Source organism: Somniosus microcephalus, chromosome 9 (genome assembly GCF_052327205.1).
Source record: "Somniosus microcephalus isolate GS21.2 chromosome 9, FLI_Smic_1.0, whole genome shotgun sequence".
NCBI classification, from domain to species: domain Eukaryota; kingdom Metazoa; phylum Chordata; class Chondrichthyes; order Squaliformes; family Somniosidae; genus Somniosus; species Somniosus microcephalus.
Window position 1 is genome coordinate 202407863 of NC_140995.1, and position 21670 is coordinate 202429532.

Consider the following 21670-nt stretch of genomic DNA (forward strand, 5'->3'; position numbering starts at 1 on the left):
TAAACAGATACACATTGTATAACAATTCAGTAAACCGTCAGCAGAATAAATTATACAAAATTGCTAAATATCTAGATGAAGAAAAAAGTTAGAAGCAGCCAACACAGGTTTCAGAAAGGAAGACTGTGCTCAACAGACCAAACAGAGTTCTTTGACGTGACAGATATGGTGGATGGATAATATAATGGATGTGGTGTACATAGACTTTTAGAAAGTCTTTAACAAAATTCCACACAGGAGGCTATTGGAGATGATGAATGGGTAGGGAATTAGAGGGGAGCAAACTAGCTGGGAGAGGAAACAGAGCAGAAGCTCAGGGCAGTTTCTCAGAGATTAGAAGTGGGTAGCAGTGTCGCAAAAGTGTCAGTTCTTTGTGTACATCAATGATTTGGAAATAGGGCTGGAGGAAGTGATGTCTAAATAGGAAGCATAATAAATAATTCTGAGGACAAGAAGCTACATGGAATATTGAGAAGATAGTGGAATGAGCGAAAAAGTGACAGATGGAATTCCACGTCAGTAAATGTAAGGTGATAACTTTTTAAAATCCAAAATGTATTATATTTTGAATGGAGGAAAACTGCGTGATATGGAAGAGTAGAAGCATTTGGGGCTCAGGTTGACGGTCATTGAAAGCTGCATCTCAAGGCCACGAAGAATGTTAATGGCATACTGAATATATGGCAAGAGGTATAGAATGTACAAGTCGAGATGTCATGGTGAATCTATACAAGTACTGTGTGCAGCTTTTGGCTTCACATTATAGGAAGGATGTTGAGGCAATAGAGAGGACACAGCGCAGGGTCACTGGAATGCTGCCTGGTACAGTACAAGGAAATTCAAGACTTGAAAAATGTCAATTATTTTTGTTAGAAGAGGAGATTAAGATTAGAAAGGGATGGGACAGAGTAGATAGATACAGACTGTTGAGTGATTGAGGGGGTCTAGAACAAAGGGATATAAATACAAGAATAAATGTATGATTTAGGACAGGGAGCAGGAGAATATATATTTTTTTTTTTTAATAAAGAGAGTTGTGAGGCTGTGTAATGTACTACAGAGTTAGTGATTGAAGCAGAAATCATGTCAACAGTTAAGAATAGGTTAGATAGGTGGTTGAAGGACAATAGAGAGATATTAGAACAAAGCAGGCACATGGGATTAGAATTACTGCTCATGTGGAGGATGGACACCAAAATGGACTGGTTGGGTCGCATACCTGCCACCACAGTAAACTAACAATGTGCCTTTAGTGTGCAATCAAGGCTTAAAACAACTTCTTTTACAAAGGTTTCTTGGACAAGTTTCTAGCCAGAGTGACTGTATTATCTGCTTTTTACTTCTGATCAGCAGATCCTGTCTGGTGGATGGATAATTGTCATTATAAAACTGGAGCCTTGCAATAATCTTTGTGTGCAAAACATTTCTGCTGGGGATACATCATGTGCTGACATATGCCAAAAGCAAATCAAGTCTAGAGCAACACATTATGGTTCTGTGGTTTACTTGTTTAAAACTTCATCGACATGTGAGTTCATCTGAAAGAGGGAGGGTAATGCAAAGCCAAAAACTATGCTGTCAGTCGGCCAAGCTAAAAAGAAAATAATACCTAAAGCTAAAGTCAGGGTAGGAAAACAATCCTGACATTCGAACAAAAAAACAGGAGTATCAATAGTCTACAACAACCCTCTCATTTTACATTATATGGATAACAATCCCAACAGGACTCAGAGCAAAGATCGGCACTGGTCTTATTTAGTGTACAAGCCAGAACACGAGTGTTATGCGATACACTCCTTGTGCGCTACTCTTACAATGTATTACAAAATTGCCAAGTATTTACAACACAGAAACAGGCCCTTCGGCCCAACAGGTCCATGCCAGTGTTTATGCTCCACACAAGCCTCCTCTTAAATTAACTTAAACTGTTCCGCTATCGCCACCAAAGACAGACCCATAACCACCAGTACTTCACACTGTTGTTACATAGCCCAACTTTAGACACCCAGACAATCCAAATTTGGAACAAAACTCGAATATATTATTCCTGGGCGATTAATTAGTCTGAATGGACGTGGTGCTTACTGTATATAAATTTCACACCTCCCCACTGCACTTTATGAATATGCTGCTGATAACACCAGCAGCCATAATGTTCCATAGTACTCGATAATCTAGGCTCGATAATTTTAGCTTCAAATCCCAATCATAACCAAATATTTATACATCTTTTTGAAGTGAACACAGCATCAACTGTCTATTTCACCTGCCTTCTAATCTTGCTCAAGACTCGACAAGTTGGTACTTATTGTCCTCTTAGTCCCAGTGAACAAAATTGAACCGTTACTACAATGTCCCATCAGTTTCTTTAAAAAAAAGGGGGGGGACAACCGGTTCTGATGACAGGTCATCAACCTGACATGTTAACTCGGTTTCTCTCTCCACAGATGCTGCCCGACCGACTGAGTCCAGCAGCTGGCAACCGGATGGAATGGAACCAATTGTGAGCAGCCCAAATAAATTGTCTCAAATTAATTTGATCTGATAGGACCTTCTGCTTAGATCTCATTACAACATTCTATTTTTACATGCACCGAAATCAGCCAAAAGTAATCACCTCTGCTCAGTGTGATTATCATTTTCGCAGACAGCTGAGGTGATGTGTTCATCATTAGCACTGCTATGAAAGAGAAAACTTTTATGCATTTGAGGCTTTTGACAAACCGTTTTGCACAACAATAAATTAAGTGCATATTTAATCATTTTCTTCTAGATCACATCTCTCGATAATTGCTGGTTGTTTTGAGGACTACAATTGGATTTTTGCTCTCTGTTGCCGCATCCCGCCCCAAAAACAAACAAAAGGTGACATGATAGCAAGAATCCTAATGAGGTTAAAACTTAGGAGATTTCAATTACTAAACTTGTCTTCAGAAATGTCCATGTTCTGTGGCTCTCCTAATAGATCAGCTGGCGAAGAGGTGGAGGGGGTGAGGGGGTGGGCAGAGGAGAAAGAGAAAGTCAGTCAGGGTTTTTAAATCACTATCCACCTGCTGGAACTGCGCATGCGTGAATATTGGCTGAGCACAGGAACAGGCTCAGCTGCAATGCCCCCATAGGTGAAACAGATTGTCCAGCTCACTATCAAGTCACACACACGAAGGATCACCTCGAGTGTAGCTCTGGAGGTCACCCTGCACCTGTGGAACCACAGTGCAGAAGGATAGTGTTTAGGAGATGACTGCGTAAGAACCCTGTGGAAAAAGAGAGGGGGAGAAGAGGAAAAAAAGGAATTTCTATATTCGATAAAGTGAGAAATGTACATGTCTTGCAAGCTCAAATATTATTTCAGAAACCAAAAATATTAAATGTTAAACTGCTATTTCTAAGTTACTTTAGCAGCGTTTTAAAGTATCTAAAATCATGCAGTTGGTTATTAAAGTCAGGTCAATTGATATTACATCATAGCTTAAGTACCACATTCCTAAACTATGCACAAGCATAGGCTAAAATTTCCTAAGAATAGCTAAAAGATACTTCCAAAAAGCACAATATTACACAGCAAGCACTTAGGGACAGTTAGTGGCTGCCAACAGCACGGCAGAATGTTCACACTATGTAGGCATTTGCTATCAGTACATAATTTCATATCTTGACCCCCAAATTGCACTAAATATGTTGCATGCTCTTCAAACATTTTTTCTGATTTCCTTGGACCATGCAACAACTGCAGCAGAGGAAGTGGGGCGTCTACTCCCGAGCCTAAATCAATCCCACTGTGAAACCAGCTGCTTGGAAAAGTTCAAGGACACCCATCAATGACTCTCCAACAGGCATTTTAATCTCTGTATTTCCCCTCCCTACTCATTCCACACCAGCACCTTGTAAAGTGGCTGACGACAGGAAAGATCCCACTTAATGTGTTTTCCAGTAGGGTGACAGGATAACAATCTATGTGGATGACTGGTGAGGCTACCACACTCCTTCCTCACAGTCAAACAGCTTTTAGACAGACACTCACTCTCAAGGACCTATCAGACAGGGTTCTAGAGAGCTGTTTGTGACTACAGAACAGTACCCCAGAAAGGAATTAGTCCTTAAAGACAGGAGGGGGGGGGGGAAAAATTGATTCAATTTCCTACCTTCACCAAATAGCCACTGATTTATAACCTAGCACCTCTATGTCTTTTCTTAAATATGATGGGTAAAACTAGCAATCCTCCAACCGTAATCTTATCAAAGCATTGAGGTCTCAGTATTTTCTCCTGGACTCGACAGCAACCAAGTTATCCTAATATTCCATCCCCCTTAATAATTGTTGCCATGCATCAAGAGATACACAACTGATGGAATACTAACATATACATAATGATCTGGACGAGAGCAGTGTGCGCAAAATGTGCAAGTGTGCGGATGGTATTGAAATAAGGGGAAAGTAATAAGAAAAACGCAGCCCTATGCAGAAGGATTTCGGTCTTTTAAGTAACTGGGCCAATGGGTGGAAGACACAACTCAATAACAAACAAAATTAGTATGCAAGCAAGAAATCAAGAGAAAGAGAAGTGTTAAACGGTACAGCAAAATGTCATTCTGATAAGGGCTCCAAAAAAAAACTTGCATTTATATAGCACCTTTCACGACCTCAGGCGCCCCAAAGCACTTGACAGCCAATGAAGTACTTTTGACATGTAGTCACTGTTGTAATGTAAAAAACGGGGCAGCCGATTTGTACACAGCAAGGTCCCACAAACTGCACTCACATAAATGACCAGATCATCTGTTTTTGGTGTTGGTTGAAGGATAAGTGTTGGCCAGAACACTGAAGGAACGCCTCTGCTCCTCTCCAATTAGTGCCATGGGATTTTTTTTTAAACCCGCGAAGGCAGTCGGGGCCTCGGTTTAACATCCCATCTGAAGGACAACACCTCCACAGTGCAGCACTTCCTCAGTACTGCACTGAAGTGTCAGCCTAGATTGCGTGCTCTCTGGAGTGGGTCCGTGAACCCACAACCTTGACTCAGAAGCAAGAGTGCTACCATTGAACCAAGGCTGGCAAGGCTTATAGCAAATGAATCTATGAAGTGATCAGCACTATGACTGGCTGCAGTAAAAAGACTTCCATCCATTTATATAGTGCCTTTCATGACCACCGGACATCCCAAAGCACTTTACAGCCAATGAAGTAATTTTTGAAGTGTAGTCACTGTTGTAATGTAGGAAAATAACAAACAAGATATTGAGCTACATTGGCAGAAGGATACAGTATAAACCAAAAGGTTGTATTGTTACTGTACAAGGCAGTACAACCCCATCTGGAGTAGCGTGTGCAGTTCTAGCCACCCAAGAAGGATAGTGTTGCTCCTAAGAGGTGAAGAACAAAGATAATTCTAGTGACAGGAATTTAAATTGATAGAAAAGATTAAGAAAGTTGGGTTTGTTACTTTTGGAAAATATGTGATTGTATTACAGTTTTGAAGACCATGAAGGAATTGAAAAGAACTGATCTAGGCAAAATGGATTCAAATACTAGGGGTCACAGGTTAAAAAATGTGAATATTAGGGAGTAAATAGGCAGGGAGGTGGACACCAAACAGGAAAGGAGGCTATTAGAAGAATGCTATACAAATGCAGGTTGTTGTCAACGTCCGTGTGACAAGGGCAGTCACCTGATGATCACAGAAACAGTGACGCACTGGACTCTACGAGCAATAGAATCCTCCAAGATCAATCACATATATATATATAAAATGAAATTCCCCAACTTGGGCATGTAACAGACCGTATTAGCTGCTGTTAATGTCTGGAAAAATCTAAACAATGTACCAGTAGCACAGTCCCTAGACTTTTTTTTTTTTTTTAAACAAAAAAATAATTTCTACTAGTTGTAGACTAGAAACTTACAATGTAATTTGTCTAACCATGAAAAGCTGATTATTCCCCAACACCTAATAAAGAAACTAATGGGTTCTTATGCCTCAGTTTACACGTGGCATTACTGGATATTAGGCTCCATTTTTATTGAGGTTGACAAGAACACACCGCTCCAATTCCTGTGCTTGTGTGGATATATGGTAATCAACACAAATAGGAGGAAAACAAACCAACCTTGATGCAAGGAAATCTGCAGGAATGTTTGATAACTTTTGAATTCCTACTGAATTCAAGCACATTGCGATTCATGGAATTCTAAATAAAAATGTATTCCACGAACAGAAATCATTCCAGTCACACAAGACAAGCACACCAAACTTATATTGACACTCTGTAATCGCTTCACAAAATGGCACAGAGATAGTTGCTTAACCATTCTAGATTTGATGCAACGTAGCACAAAGATCTTACTCTCAAACTCATCTGCCAAGACATACATGCTTCAAATCTACGAAGGACAGTACTAGCTCTCGGATACGTACAAGCTCAACAAGAGTCCCAGGGTTTAATTCTAGCTATAAAATTGAGACATTATTTCAAAGCTTATGAATTTTTTTCCCCCCAGCAATACAGTATGTGACACTGGCCTAGCATTGGCTTTAGTCCTCGATAGAAGTGCGCCAAATTCAGTGTCCTTAAAAGAAAATTAATAAGTTAAAATATACACGGTAATCTAGGAGGGAGATGGTTCATGATACCTTTCTCATTACAAAGATTTTAGGTCTGCATCATTCACTGCTTCATAACCACACAGAACTGCAGATGAGCTTGGCTTTGACTTGAGGCAACAGTTCAACCAGTTGTGAAATTGTTCTGTAGGTCTGCGCAGACATTACTTTGGGAAATGGGATACATAATGGAATGGGGGCAGGGGAATCCCTTTTCAAGTACTGTACTTACTGAATAGGCAAGTGGACATTTCTAAAATATTTGCATCCCTGGATCTAATTTTGGAAAATGATCACAAAGATTCAATTTATTTATACCCGTTAACACTTACAGAAGACAACATTAACAGTGCATTTACAAGATGCATTTTTAACACTAGATTTTGACCTGGTACTGTCTCCGTTATACAGTCCTTTGATGGGATGGATAAGTGGTCAGTCCTCTCTTCCAAATAAAGCTTGGATCTGAATTTCACCATATCACCACTCTGACGAAAGGTCATCGACCCAAAACGTTAACTCTGTTTCTCTCTCCACAGATGCTGCCTGACCTGCTGAGTGTTTCCAGCATTTTCAGTTTTTATTTCACCATGTTAAGGTTGCTACACCAAGTCATTTAATGGTAAAAATCATTCATCTGTGTAATCATTTGACATAACCCAAAAGAGTTAGAAAATGAAGACATTCAAGTGACTATGTTGAATTTGTAACTATTTTGCCAATCATAAAATGTACATGTAGCTATATACCAAATCTGATATTTCACATTAAAATGATGTCCTCTACAAAGTATTACTAAATGCAAAATCTAAATGGACTCTACTAGTAGCCTGTATTTTGATTCCCATATACGCTTTACTTGCTTCTCACATTAAAGTCCTAGAAGCAATTTCAAATGTCATCACAGTCCATTAGATTCAATTACAGGGAAATTTATAGTAACATTGAAGGCCCATCAGCATCTGTAAAGCTAAAAGTCATCTTAACGTTTCAGGTGCAACTACATCTAACTGGAAACCAGCTAACCTGTCTTTTCTCTTGACAAATGCTGACCAGCCTGTTGTGTACTTCCAGTATTTACCAGGTTTCCAGCATTTGAAACTCTTATTTTATTTGTATATAGACACTGAAGTACTGAAGAACGATTGCTCTCAGCTCTTAAGTCGAGATAACAAGAGAAAGACGAACGTAGCCACGCTTGAAGAGACTCAAATGTATTAAAATTCCTGGGCCAAAAAAAGTGTAGCACAAAGTAACACATAAATGCAGCAGGCACCAGGAAAACTGGCTGGAAGGTTTGTTGAGTAACACCTCAATCCTTCACACCCCCCCCCCCGCAAAAAAAAAGAACCATTTCGCAGCGTTTTGGATCCAAATGAAGAGTTTTAATAAATCTGTATTTTATAAGACAAGTCCCTGCTTAAATAAAAACACTGCGGTCAAAACTATTTTTAAAAAACCATAAGCCGGCAGCAGAAGTCTGAACAGTCCAGAAACTTTTAGACCGAGGACTTTGAGTGGAACCAGCAGCATCCTGGGGTGGGTGAGGGATGTTGTGTAATCCTCCCCATCCGCCCTCTCTCCTTTCCCCCTCTTCCCTGAAGTGCAAGCAGGCCCCGCAACACAGGCTTTGCTTTTGGGGAACTGAATATGCTGTGCTGGGCAGGCAACATGAGCCCATGTTCCCAGGGACTGACTGTGGGGGGGAGGGAGAGACTCTGACTGGTGTATTTTAAAAAAAAACTGTTTGCATTTCATTATTCATTTTAAGGACAAACCTCCTCACCCTCCTCACCCTCCTCGACTGGACTCACCGTCGTTCTGATCTTTGGGCCAGAGGTAAAAAGTAGCCGGGATGACGAGAAGTCCCACGAACGACGTGAGGAAATAGAAGGAGGTATTGCCGCTGTCGTCGTACTGGAACTGCTGGCCGGCCATTGCTGACTGACGCTGCTCCTTCGGGCCTCACTCGCTCTTCCAACACAAGCACGGACGTGGCACTGCGCACGCGCAGCAAGCGGCGACGGCCGCCAGCGTGCGTCGTGCGTGCGTGCGCGACGGTCGGCGTCGGCGGCCTAAGCACGCGCTGGGTCAAGCGTCACGTGGGCCGGCACGGCGCGCCCGAGCCCCAGCCAATTAGAGAGAGAAGTTGCAAGGTGGGGGCGGGCGCGCGTGCTGGAGGGGCATTGTTTTCCGCGCGTTCTCCGCCGGCCCTGCAGTTGATTGACAGGCAGTGAGTGAGTGGATTGAGTTCAGATTTGGACTGTGCTTTGAGGATTTGCACTTTGGATTGTTACCGAATCTAATAATGTATTAGGTACACGTACAGACACACTTTCACCCCCCCACTTTGATGTCCCCCCTCATGCTGTCTCCCGTGTGCGTGCCAAGCTTGGAAAGCTAGCAACTAGCTAATCCCCAACTTCAAAAATTCTGACAACAGGTCTGAGATTTGGAAACAAGTACACCTACACAATCTTTGTAACTTAAACAAAAGCCATAACCAACATTGCAACATTCCTACATTACATCAGTGACTACACTTCAAAAAATATTTAATTGGCTGTAAAGCGCTTTGGGACATCCTGAGGTCATGAAGGCACTATATAAATGCAAGTCTTTCCTTTTTTAAAACATTCTTTTATATGTATTTGGAAGAAAAAAAGAACATAAATACATGAAAGGCTGAATGGGAAATCCCCATGTTGAATTTTAAAAAATACATGGTACATTTCTCGAAAATTCTGCGGGCCTGAACCCCTGGTAAATTCTGAATTTTTTCATTGAAAAACATCCATTCTGGAACATTTTAAGCACTTTTACACTTCACAGAAAATAGATTTTTAATTTTAAAAGTGACATTTTCATTTTTAACAGACTAAGCCGTCTCCGTCGCATCTGTTCTGACGATGCCACCTTCCATACTGGTGCTTCCGATATCACAGAATCACAGAAATCACAGAAACCCCACAGTGCAGATAGAGACCATTTCAGCCCATCGAGCCTGCACCGACACATATCCCACCCGATCCCCGTAACCCCTACACCAACACATATCCCACCCTATCCCCGTAACCCCACGTATTTAATCCCCCTAACACTAAGGGTCAATTTATCATAGCCAATCATCCTAACCCGCACATCTTTGGACTGTGGGAGGAAACCGGAGCACCCGGAGAAAACCCACGCAAACACGGGGAGAATGTGCAAACTCCACACAGGACAGTCACCCGAGGCCAGATTCGAACCCGGGTCCCTGGCGCTGTGAGGCAACAGTGCTAACCACTATGCCACCGTGCTTTTTCCTCAACTGAGAATTCCCCTCTACTGTGGTTGACATGGCCCTCAACCATATCCTGCACTTCTGCTCTCACCCCTTCCCCTCCCTCCAAGAACCCCGATAGGGTTCCCCTTGTCCTCACCTTTCACCCCACCAGCTTTCACAGTCAACGGATCATCCTCCGCCATTTCTGCCACCTCCAGCGTGATCCCACCACCAAACACATCTTCCCCTCCCTTTTCAGCATTCTGAAGGGACCGCTCCCTCCGCGACACTCTGGTCCACTCCTCAATCACCCCCTCCCCTTCCCACAGCACCTTCCATGCACGCGCAGGAGATGCAGCACCTGCCCTTTTACCTTCTCCCTTCCCACTGTCCAGGGCTCCAAACACTCCTTCCAGGTGAAACAGCGATTTACTTGTACTTCTTGCAATTTAGTATACTGTATTCACTGCTCACGATGAGGTCTCCTCTACACTGGGGAGACCAAACGCAGATTGGATGACCGCTTTGCATAACACTTCCGTTCAATCCGTAAGTGTGACCCCGAGCTTCCGGTCGCCTGTCACTTTAATTCTCCGCTCCACTCTCACTCTGACCTGTCTGTCTTCGGCCTCTTACACAATGAAGCTCAATGTAAACACAAGGAACAGCACCTCATCTTTCGATTAGGCACTTTACAGCCTTCTGGACTCAACATCGAGATCAACAATTTAAGACCAGAACCTCTGCCCCTATTTTTTCAGATGGCAACTGTTGATGATTCTGCCATTCCCATTTACACCTCTTCTAGACTCATCTTTTGTTTCTTTACTTGTCCAATTACCATCTCTTTTTGCTTTATACAATCATACCTTTTGTCTTCTAATCACTTCTGCCTTCCACCCTATCACAGACCTTCCTTTTGTTCTTTCCTCCCCTTCTCCCCTTTCCCTGCCCCTGCACTTGCTTAAAATCTATTACATCTCTAACTTTTTCCAGTTTTGACGAAAGGTTATCGACCTGAAACATTAACTCTATTTTTCTCTCTCCACAGATGCTGCCTGACCTGCTGAGTATTACCTCAACAGTCACTCTCCTATATACACTCTCTCAGTTTCACAAATGCACTCTCTCTCCCTCCACACCCTGTTCACAGTGACAATGCACCCAATTCAACTGTACCCGTTCACAGAGATACTTTTGTCTCCAACCCTCCCAGTTCATACTGGCACTCTTCTCCGTCTCCCTCATCAATTCAACCTGTCATTCCTCTCTACGTCCAACTGAGTTAAGCTAGTACTCTAACTTCCCCCAGGACATGCTGGCATTCTTTGTGCCCCTTTTCCCACTCCCTCCCCTTCCACCACCCCCCCCATTCCTTCTCAGTTAATCCTGACTCTCCTTCCCTAGCTGAAAGCACACTCCTAGCTTCACCTTTTTCTCTCAACCATCACTCCCAGATTCTGACCCCTTCCCTCTCTCCTTTGACTTCCCCCTTCCCTTCCCTCCCTCCCTCACACTGCCATCCATTTCCACATCCCATCTTCAATCACTGCACCCTTGCCATGCATTATGCCCTCTTTGCTCCCTTGTATTCTCCCCCCACCTCTCTCCTCTTCCTTTACATTGTCATGAAATCTTTCCCTCCCTTCTCATGCCATCCTTTTTTCTCCATTTAACCTTGCCTGAGTCCGCTGGCTAATGCACCAGACAGGGAACTACAGACCTGTTAGTCTCATATCAGTAGTTGGGAAAATGCTGGAATCTATTATAAAGGATGCAATAACTGGGCACTTAGAAACTAATTGTAAGATTGGTCAGAGTAAGCATGGATTTATGAAAGGGAAATCATGTTTGACAAACCTATTGGAGTTCTTTGAGGATGTAACTAATGGAGTAGACAAAGGGGAACCGGTAGATGTGGTGTATCTGGATTTTCAGAAAGCCTTCGATAAGGTCCCACACAAGAAGTTGGTGAACAAAATTAGGGCACATGGAATTGGGGGTAATATACTAGCATGGATTAAGAATTGGTTAACAGACAGAAAACAAAGAGTAGGGATAAACGGGTCTTTTTCAGGATGGCAGGGTGACTAGTGGGGTACTGCAAGGATCGGTGCTTGGGCCCCAGCTATTCACAATCTATATCAATGATTTGGATGAGGGGATTAAATGTAACATTTCCAAATTTGCTGATGATACAAAGCTAGGTGGCAGTGTCAGTTGTGAAGAGGATGTGAAGAGGCTTCAAGGGGATCTCGACAGGCTCAGTGAGTGGGCGAGAACATGGCAGATGGAATATAATGTGGATAAATGTGAAGTTATCCACTTTGGTAGAAAAAACAGAAAGGCAAAGTATTTCCTAAATGGTGAAAGATTGGGAAATGCAGATGCTCAAAGGGACCTGGGTGTCCTTGTACATGAGTCACTGAAAGTGAATGTGCAGGTGCAGCAAGCCATTAGGAAGGCAAATGGTATGCAGGCCTTCATTACAAGAGGATTTGAGTACAGGAGTAAAGAAGTCTTACTCCAATTATATAGGGCCTTGGTGAGACCACACCTAGAGTACTGTGTACAATTTTGGTCTCCTTACCTAAGGAAGGATATACTTGCCATAGAAGGAGTGCAACGAAGGTTCACGAGATTGATTCCTGGGATGGCGGGACTGTCGTATGAGAAGAGATTGAGTAAACTAGGCCTGTATTCTCTTGAATTCAGAAGAATGAGAGGGGATCTCATTGAAGCATACAAAATTATTACAGGGCTTGATAGGGTGGATGCTGGGAGAATGTTTCCCTTGGCTGGGAAGTCTAGAACCAGGGGCCACAGCCTCAGGATAAAGGGTAGGCCATTCAGGACTGAGAGGAAAAGAAATTTCTTCACACAGAGGGTGGTGAATCTTTGGAATTCTCTACCCCAGAGGGCTGTGGAGGCTCAATCATCGGATATATTCAAAACAGAAGTCGATAGATTTCTGACTAGTAAAGGCATCAAGGGATATGGCGTAAGGGCCGGACAATGGAGTTGAGGGAGAAGATCAGCCATGATCTCATTGAATGGCGGAGCAGGCTCGAAGGGCCGAATGGCCTACTCCTGCTCCTATTTCTTATGTTCTTATGTTCCTCATCTCCTCTTAGTGTTAATGGCTAGGTATTGGCTAAGGCCTTCAGTAAAAGAATTGCTACAATCTGCTTGGCCCTGTAGACATTTCAACCTTGCCTCTTCTCTCTTCTGGTCCTGCTACAGCATGTCTGGATCTTCATGGGGGTTACTGGTGTGATCCCACCGAGAGCAGACCATTTATTTTATAATGACTGACATAAGAAAACTACTAGGCACTTGGTCTGAGTATTAAACAAGGCTTTAATCAACTGTTTTTCAACATGGAGATCTAGTTGTGTCCTTCACTAGTTCCTGTTAAACAATGTCCTGAGCAAGCTGGGTCCATGCCTGAGTATTTATACACTCCCTGGACAGCGCCACCAGCAGGCCACCCAGTATTACTTCATAAGTCATTTCCACATGAATGACAAGATTCATGTCAATGACTTTCATAGAAACATAGAAAAATGACTGATCCTCTATCTCAATACCATATTCCCGCTCTCTCCCCATACCCTTTGATGCCTTTTGTGTCTAGAAATCTATCTATCTCCTTCTCGTAACTTATTAGGAACATTTTCACCACACTCCTTGAGGAAGTTGCTGAAGGTACGATACCAGTGTTTCCATACCGTAGCAGCAGCGGCGGACCTGAGTGAAGCGGCGGCGGCGGAGCTAACTTAAAACCGCAGCGGCAGCAGAAGGTAGGCCCCACAGCGGTGGCGGACCTGGGTGAAGCGGTGGCGGAGCGAGGATAAAAGCAGCGGCAGCAGCAGGTAGGCCCCACAGTGGCGGCGGACCTGGGTGAAGCAGCGGCGGCGGCGGAGCGATGATAAAAGCGGCGGCAGCAGCAGGTAGGTCCCACAGTGGCAGCAGACCTGGGTGAAGCGGCAGAGCTAACTTAAAACCGAGGCGGCAGCGGCGGTGCGAACTTGCGAGGGACGAGGCTGAGCGGCGGTTTAAAAAGGGCGCTAGAGTCCAGGTGAGGCCCCACAGCAGCTGCGGAGGCGGCGGCGGCGGTGCGAACCTGCGAGGGACGAGGCTGAGCGGCGGTTTAAAAAGGGCGCCAGAGTCCAGGTGAGGCCCCACAGCAGCCGCGGAGGCGGAGGCGGCAGCGGCGGTGTGAACCTGCGAGGGACGAGGCTGAGCGGCGGTTTACAAAGGGCGCCAGAGTCCAGGTGGGGCCCCACAGCAGCCGCGGAGGCGGCGGCGGCGGTGCGAACCTGCGAGGGACGAGGCTGAACGGCGGTTTAAAAAGGGCGCCAGAGTCCAGGTGAGGCATACCAGTCTCCGAGCTCAGAGGGAGGGAGAGAAGTAAAAAGTAATTGAAGTGTGATGTCACCAGAAAGCAGGTAGGTGATTGGTTGGTGAGTATTTCTCTCTTTATAAACTTAAACTCTGTGGTTTATAGTTACTAAGGTCTCTCTGGTGTAGTGGGGACTGTTGGTAAACCATTTAACTGTAGTGTAATTAGTGGGATTGATTGATTTAATTTAAATTCAATTAAATAAAGGGTAAGTCATGACAGGCCAGCCTGGCCACGTGGTATGCTCCTCCTGCGATATGTGGAAACTCAGGGACACTTCCTGTGTCCCTGACAACTACATGTGCAGGAAGTGCATCCAGCTGCAGCTACTGACAGACCACATTGCGGCACTGGAGCTGCGATTGGATGCATTCTGGAGCGTTCGCGATGCTCGGGACATCGTGAATAGCATGTTTACGGAGTAGGACACACCGCAGGTAGAGGTTGAACAGGCAGAAAGGGAACGGGTGACCAACAGGCAGAGTACTAGACGCAGGCAGGTAGTGCAGGGGTCCCCTGTGGACATCCCCCTCTCAAACAGATACACCACTTTGAGTGCTGTTGGGGGGGGATGGCTTATCAGAGGAAAGCAGCAGCAGCCAACTTCCTGGCACCAGGGGTGGCTCTGCTGCACAGGACGGGAGGAAAAAGAGGGGTAGAGCTATAGTAACAGGGGATTCTATTGTAAGGGAAATAGATAGGCGTTTCTGCGGCCGCAAACGAGACTCCAGGATGGTGTGTTGCCTCCCTGGTGCAAGGGTCAAGGATGTCTCAGAGCGGCTGCAGAACACCTTGGAAGGGGAGGGTGAACAGCCAGTTGTCGTGGTGCATATAGGCACCAACGATATAGGTAAAAAGCGGGATGAGGTCCTAAAAGCAGAATATAGGGAGTTAGGAGGTAAATTAAAAAATAGGACCTCAAAGGTAGAAATCTCAGGATTGCTACCAGTGCCACGTGCTAGTCAGAGTAGAAATAGAAGGATATTTCAGATGAATACGTGGCTAGAGGAATGGTGCAACGGGGAGGAATTCAAGTTCCTGGGACATTGGAACCGGTTCTGGGGGAGGTGGGACCAGTTCAAACCGGACGGTTTGCACCTGGGCAGGGCTGGAACCGATGTTCTAGGGGGAGTGTTTTCTCGTGCTCTGGGGAGGGTTTAAACTAAAATGGCAGGGGGTTGGGAACCTGAGCAGGGAGACAGAGGAAAGGGAAACAAGGATGTAATGAAATCTGTTTGTCTTGATCCTGTATTCGTTTTGCACTCATGTATATTACCCTCCCCCACTGTGTATAGTTTCACTTCCTCTTTCCCGACTAACCTGGAAGGTTCCAGGTCTTGGCTCTTGGCTCCGCCCCTGACTTCTCTTACATAAAGATCCCAGTATGACTCATTCCTGTGAACCAGTCAGCGTGTTGAGATGTTAGCTCTGATCTTAGTGATTAAAAGCCAACTTGTTTAAGTCTATAACTTCTAGTTTTGTGGTTATTGAAGGCCCATCAATTTTAATCACTAAAGAATACTAGGATGGATCGACTCCTAAAACCAGAGTGTCTGGACTTGGATCCACATTCTGCTGAAGCATCAAATCAATTTGGACACTGGCTCAAATGCTTCGAACTCTTCGCGGGGGCCTCATCCGCTAGCGAGGTAGATAAACTGAGTCTACTGACTACTCGTGTAAGTCATCGGATTTATTAGTTCATCCGGGACGCCACCTCTTACACGGAGGCCATCACTATCCTGAAGGCCCAATACCAGAGGCCGGTAAACGAAGTGTACGCCAGACATCTGCTGGCTACACGCAGGCAGCGACCAGAGGAATCAATGGACGATTTCTTACAGGGCCTAAAGGACCTGGTCCGGGACTGTAACTGCAAGGCCGTGACGGCCAACGAGTACTCTGACGAATTGGCCCGCGATTCCTTCATCACGGGCCTCAAATCGAATTATATCCGGCAGAGACTGCTGGAGAAGGAGGTCCTGGACTTAAAAAAGGCAGTGGCCACTGCACGATCGCTGGACGTGGCCCAGAAAAACTCTGACTCTTATTCTTCCGGCCATGCGGCCCTCACCGCCTCGTGCGCGCCGAGGGGGCCACCATCTTGGAATCAGCCATCTTCCCCATCCAGGTCTCAGACCAGCTCTACGCCGCCGGAGTCCCCACACAGAAGTTCACCCAGGAGTCCTACTACAGCGGCAATGTCTCGAGGCCCGAAATGCTACTTCTGCGGCCAGGCCAAGCACCCCAGACAACGATGCCCAGCGAAGGACGCTACATGCTTCAAATGTAAGAAAAAGGGGCATTTTAGCAAAGTCTGCAGGGGGAATCCGATTTCCAACTCCGTCACCGCCTCGTGCGTGCCGTGCGGGCCGCCATCTTGGGATCCGCCATCTTTTCCCGACTCAACGGCCGCCCAGGGCCCAACAGTGGCTTCGATCACGGTGGATCAATCCAGGCCACACCCGTTGACAAAACCCATGATGGACATACAGGTAAATGGGAATTTAACGAAATGTTTAATTGACTGTGGGAGTACCGAGAGTTTTATCCACCCTAGCCTGGTACGGCGGCACTCATTAACGGTAACCCCTACACGGAGCAGAATTGTTATGGCTGCTAAGCCCCACACTTCGGACATTTTGGGCTACTGTGTGGTAACACTGACTGTAAAACGCACGGACTACAAGGATTTTAAACTCCTCGTGATGCCAGAACTCTGTGTTAATGTAATCTTGGGCCTGGACTTCCAGTGCCACCACGAAAGTGTCACGCTAGCATATGGTGGGTCCCAGCCGCCACTCACAGTCTGTGGCCTATCAACCTTAAAAATCAGCCCGCCCTCTTTATTCGCTAATCTCGCTCCGAACTGTAGGCCCATAGCGACCAAAAGTAGACAGTACAGTCTGGAAGACAGACACTTTATCAAGGCGGAAGTGGACAGACTCCTGCGGGAAGGCATTATTGAATGCAGTACCAGCCCGTGGCGTGCCCAAGTAGTCATAGTTAAAAATAGCGAAAAGAAACGGATGGTAATTGACTACAGCCAGACTGTTAATATTTATACCCAGCTGGACGCCTACCCTTTACCCCGCATATCAGAAATGGTCAACCAGATTGCGCAATACCGAGTCTTCTCCACTATCGACCTCAAATCCGCGTATCAACAGCTCCCCATTAGAACGGAGGACCGCCCATACACCGCCTTCGAGGCGAACGGGCGCCTCTACCATTTTCTCAGAGTGCCCTTCGGGGTAACAAATGGGGTCTCGGTCTTCCAACGTGAGATGGACCGCATGGTTGATGAGAATAAACTACAAGCTACCTACCCCTATCTGGACAATGTCACTATCTGCGGGCACAACCAGCAAGACCACGATCTAAATCTTGCGAGATTTTTAAAAACTGCCCTAAAGCTGAATCTAACCTACAACGAAGACAAATGTGTCTTCAACACAACCCGTCTCTGTATCCTCGGCTGTGTGGTGGAAGATGGGGTAATTGGACCGGACCCTGACCGATTACGCCCCCTAAAGGAACTGCCCCTGCCACACAATCCCAAAGCTTTAAAAGGGTGACTGGGATTTTTTTCGTATTATGCCCAATGGGTGCCCAATTACTCTGATAAGGCCCGACTCCTCATTAAATCGACGTCCTTCCCACTATCAGCTGAAGCTCGGGAGGCTTTCACCAGTATTAAACAGGACATTGAAAGGGCTGCACTGTGTGCAGTGGACGAATGCGTTCCCTTTCAAGTCGAAAGCGATGCGTCAGACTTTGCCTTAGCTGCGACCCTCAATCAGGCTGGGAGACCTGTGGCCTTCTTCTCCCGAACCCTTCAGGGACCTGAAATCAGGCACTCTTCTGTCGAGAAGGAGGCACAGGCTATAGTGGAGGCAGTGCGGCACTGGAGACACTACCTAGCCGGCAAACGTTTCACCCTGCTCACCGACCAGCGGTCGGTGGCTTTCATGTTTAATAACAAACAAAGGGGGAAAATCAAGAATGACAAAATACTCAGGTGGAGGATCGAACTATCCACGTTCGACTATGATATTATGTACAGGCCGGGAGCCCTTAATGAACCCCCAGACGCCCTATCGCGGGGAATGTGTGCCAGCATTCATACGGACAAATTACAGGGTCTCCACAACGACCTCTGTCACCCAGGGGTCACCCGACTATACCATTTTATAAAGCCCCGCAATCTGCCCCACTCCATCGAGGAGGTCAGGGCAATGACCAGAGCCTGCCGCATCTGTGCGGAATGCAAGCCTCGTTTCTACAGGCCTGACCGTGCACACCTTATCAAAGCCACATGGCCATTCGAGCGCCTAAGTCTGGACTTCAAGGGACCCCTTCCCTCTGCCGACCGTAACGTATACTTCCTCAATATCATTGATGAATATTCCCGCTTCCCCTTCGCCATTCCCTGCCCAGACATGACCAGTGCCACGGTCATCAAGTGTCTCTGTAATCTATTCTGCATGTTTGGCATGCCAAACTACATACACAGCGATAGGGGGACGTCATTCATGAGTGACGAGCTGCGCCAGTTCTTGCTCTCGAAGGGGATAGCCACTAGCAGAACCACTAGCTACAACCCCCGGGGTAATGGGCAAGTGGAAAGGGAGAATGCTACTGTTTGGAAGGCTGTCACGTTAGCCTTAAAGTCAAAAGGCCTTCCGACCTCCCGCTGGCAGGAAGTCCTCCCAGACGTGCTCCACTCCATAAAGTCTCTGTTATGTACTGCCACTAACGCTACCCCTCACGAAAAGATGTTCCTTTTCCCCCGGAAATCCACCTCGGGCATATCTCTACCCGTTTGGCTGACGTCTCCGGGGACAGTACTATTGCGGAAGCACGTGAGAGGCCATAAAACGGACCCCCTTGTGGAAAAGGTACAGCTCCTCCATGCAAACCCTCAGTACGCCTATATCGAATACTCTGACGGGCGAGAGGACACTGTTTCCATAAAAGACCTCGCTCCCTCGGGGAGCGGAGAGAACGATGGGAGACTAACCGATGAAGACCTACACTACAAAGAGACAGGACGCCCAGAGGTATCAATACCCAACTTTAACCTGGAGGACACTGCAGATAACCTGGAAGACACTGCGGAGGCCCGGACAGCGGAGGAACCAGAATCCATCCCCTAGAAGCACCCCAACTGGCTTTGCGCCGATCACTGAGAACTGCAAAACCTCCTGACAGACTCACTTATACCAACTTTTAAGAAACATCACCCCGATGGACTAAATCCATAGAAGGGGTGAATGTAATGAAATCTGTTTGTCTTGATCCTGTATTCGTTTTGCACTCATGTATATTACCCTCCCCCACTGTGTATAGTTTCACTTCCTCTTTCCCGACTAACCTGGGAGGTTCCAGGTCTTGGCTCTTGGCTCCGCCCCTGACTTCTCTTACATAAAGATCCCAGGATCTGTATGACTCATTCCTGTGAACCAGTCGGCGTGTTGAGATGTTAGCTCTGATCTTAGTGATTAAAAGCCAACTTGTTTAAGTCTATAACTTCTAGTTTTGTGGTTATTGAAGGCCCATCAAAGGATAAAAGCAAAACATAGGAATGAGAAAAACAAAAGTGGCAGTCAGAGAAATCAACGGTTTAAATCAAACGTGGCCACAGTAAATAATCATTCTAATAGGTCTAAGAGCGTTAAAGAAACAAGCCTGAAGGCTTTGTGTCTTAATGCGAGGAGCATTCGTAATAAGGTGGATGAATTGGCTGCGCAAATAGAAGTAAACGAATATGATTTGGTTGGGATTATGGAAACGTGGCTCAAGGATGGCCAAGACTGGGAACTCAACATCCAGGGGTATTCGATATTCAGGAAAGATAGGCAAAAAGGAAAGGGAGGTGGGGTAACATTACTGGTTAAAGAAGGGATTAACACAATTGTAAGGAAGGATATTAGCTCTGATGATGTGGAATCTGTATGGGTAGAATTGAGAAATACTAAGGGGCAGAAAACATTAGTGGGAGTGGTATACAGACCTCCAAACAGTAAGGCAGAGGTTGGGGATGGCATTAAAAGGGAAATTAAAGCAGCGTGCAATAAGGGCACAGCAGTCATCATGGGTGACTTTAATCTACATATAGATTGGGCTAACCAAATTAGTAACAATACTGTGGAGGAGGAATTCCTGGAGTGTTTACAGGATGGTTTCCTGGACCAATATGTCGAGGAACCAACCAGAGATCAGGCCATCTTAGACTGGGTATTCTGTGACGAGAAAGGATTAATTAGCAATCTTGTTGTGCGAGGCCCCTTGGGTCGGAGCGACCATAATATGATCAAATTCTTCATTAAGCTGGAGAATGAAGTAGTTGACTCAGAGACTAGGGTCCTAAATTTAAATAAAGGAAACTACGATGGTCTGAGGCGCGAGTTGGGTAGGATTGATTGGGGAATGTCACTCAAAGGGTTGATGGTGGCTAGGCAATGGCAAACATTCAAAGACCGAATGGATGAACTACAGAATTTGTTCATCCCAGTTTGGCATAAAAATAAAACAAAAAAGGTGACTCAACCGTGGCTAACAAGGGAAATTAGGGATAGCATAAGATCCAAGGAGAGGACATATAAATTGGTCAGAAAAAGCAATAATCCTGAGGATTGGGAGCAGTTTAGGATTCAACAAAGGAGGACAAAGGGATTAATTAAGAAGGGGAAAATAGAATATTAGAGTAAGCTTGCAGGGAACATAAAAACTGACTGTAAAAGCTTTTATAGATATGTGAAGAGAAAAAGATTGGTGAAGTCAAGCGTAGGTCCCTTGCAGTCAGAAGCAGGGGAAGTTATAATGGGGAACAAAGAAATGGCGGACCAACTAAATACATACTTTGGTTCAGTCTTCACAAAGGAGGACACAAATAACCTCCCAGAGATGCCAGGGAACATAGGGTCTGATGAAAGGGTGGAACTGAAAGAAATCAGTATTTGTAGGGAAATGGTGTTAGGAAAATTGATGGGACTCAAGGCCGATAAATCCCCTGGGCCTGATAATCTACATCCTAGGGTACTTAAGGAAGTGGTCCTAGAAATAGTAGATGCATTGCTGGTCATCTTCCAGAACTCGATAGACTCTGGAACAGTACCCATAGCTAATGTTACCCAACTATTCAAAAAAGGTGGTAGAGAAAAAGTGGGGAATTATAGACCGGTAAGCCTGACATCGGTAGTGGGGAAAATGCTAGAGTCCATTATAAAAGATGTAATAGCAGAGCACTTGGAAAGCAGTGACAGTATCGGACAAAGTCAACATGGATTTACAAAAGGTAAATCGTTCTTGACTAATCTACTGGAATTTTTTGAGGATGTAACTGGTAAAATAGAAAAGGGAGAACCAGTGGATGTGGTGTATTTGGACTTTCAGAAG

General features: G+C 45.4%; 1 protein-coding gene across 1 annotated transcript in view; it reads right to left on the bottom strand.

The window, feature by feature from the left end:
- sec63 (SEC63 homolog, protein translocation regulator) overlaps positions 1-8618 on the bottom strand; it is an 88907-nt gene extending 80289 nt beyond the window's left edge. The window contains exon 1 of the mRNA XM_085997765.1: positions 8414-8618. Coding sequence (XP_085853891.1) covers positions 8414-8537 — 124 coding nt within the window. The 5' untranslated portion in view covers positions 8538-8618. The remainder of the gene's footprint in view (positions 1-8413) is intronic.
- Positions 8619-21670: the final 13052 nt, after the last annotated feature.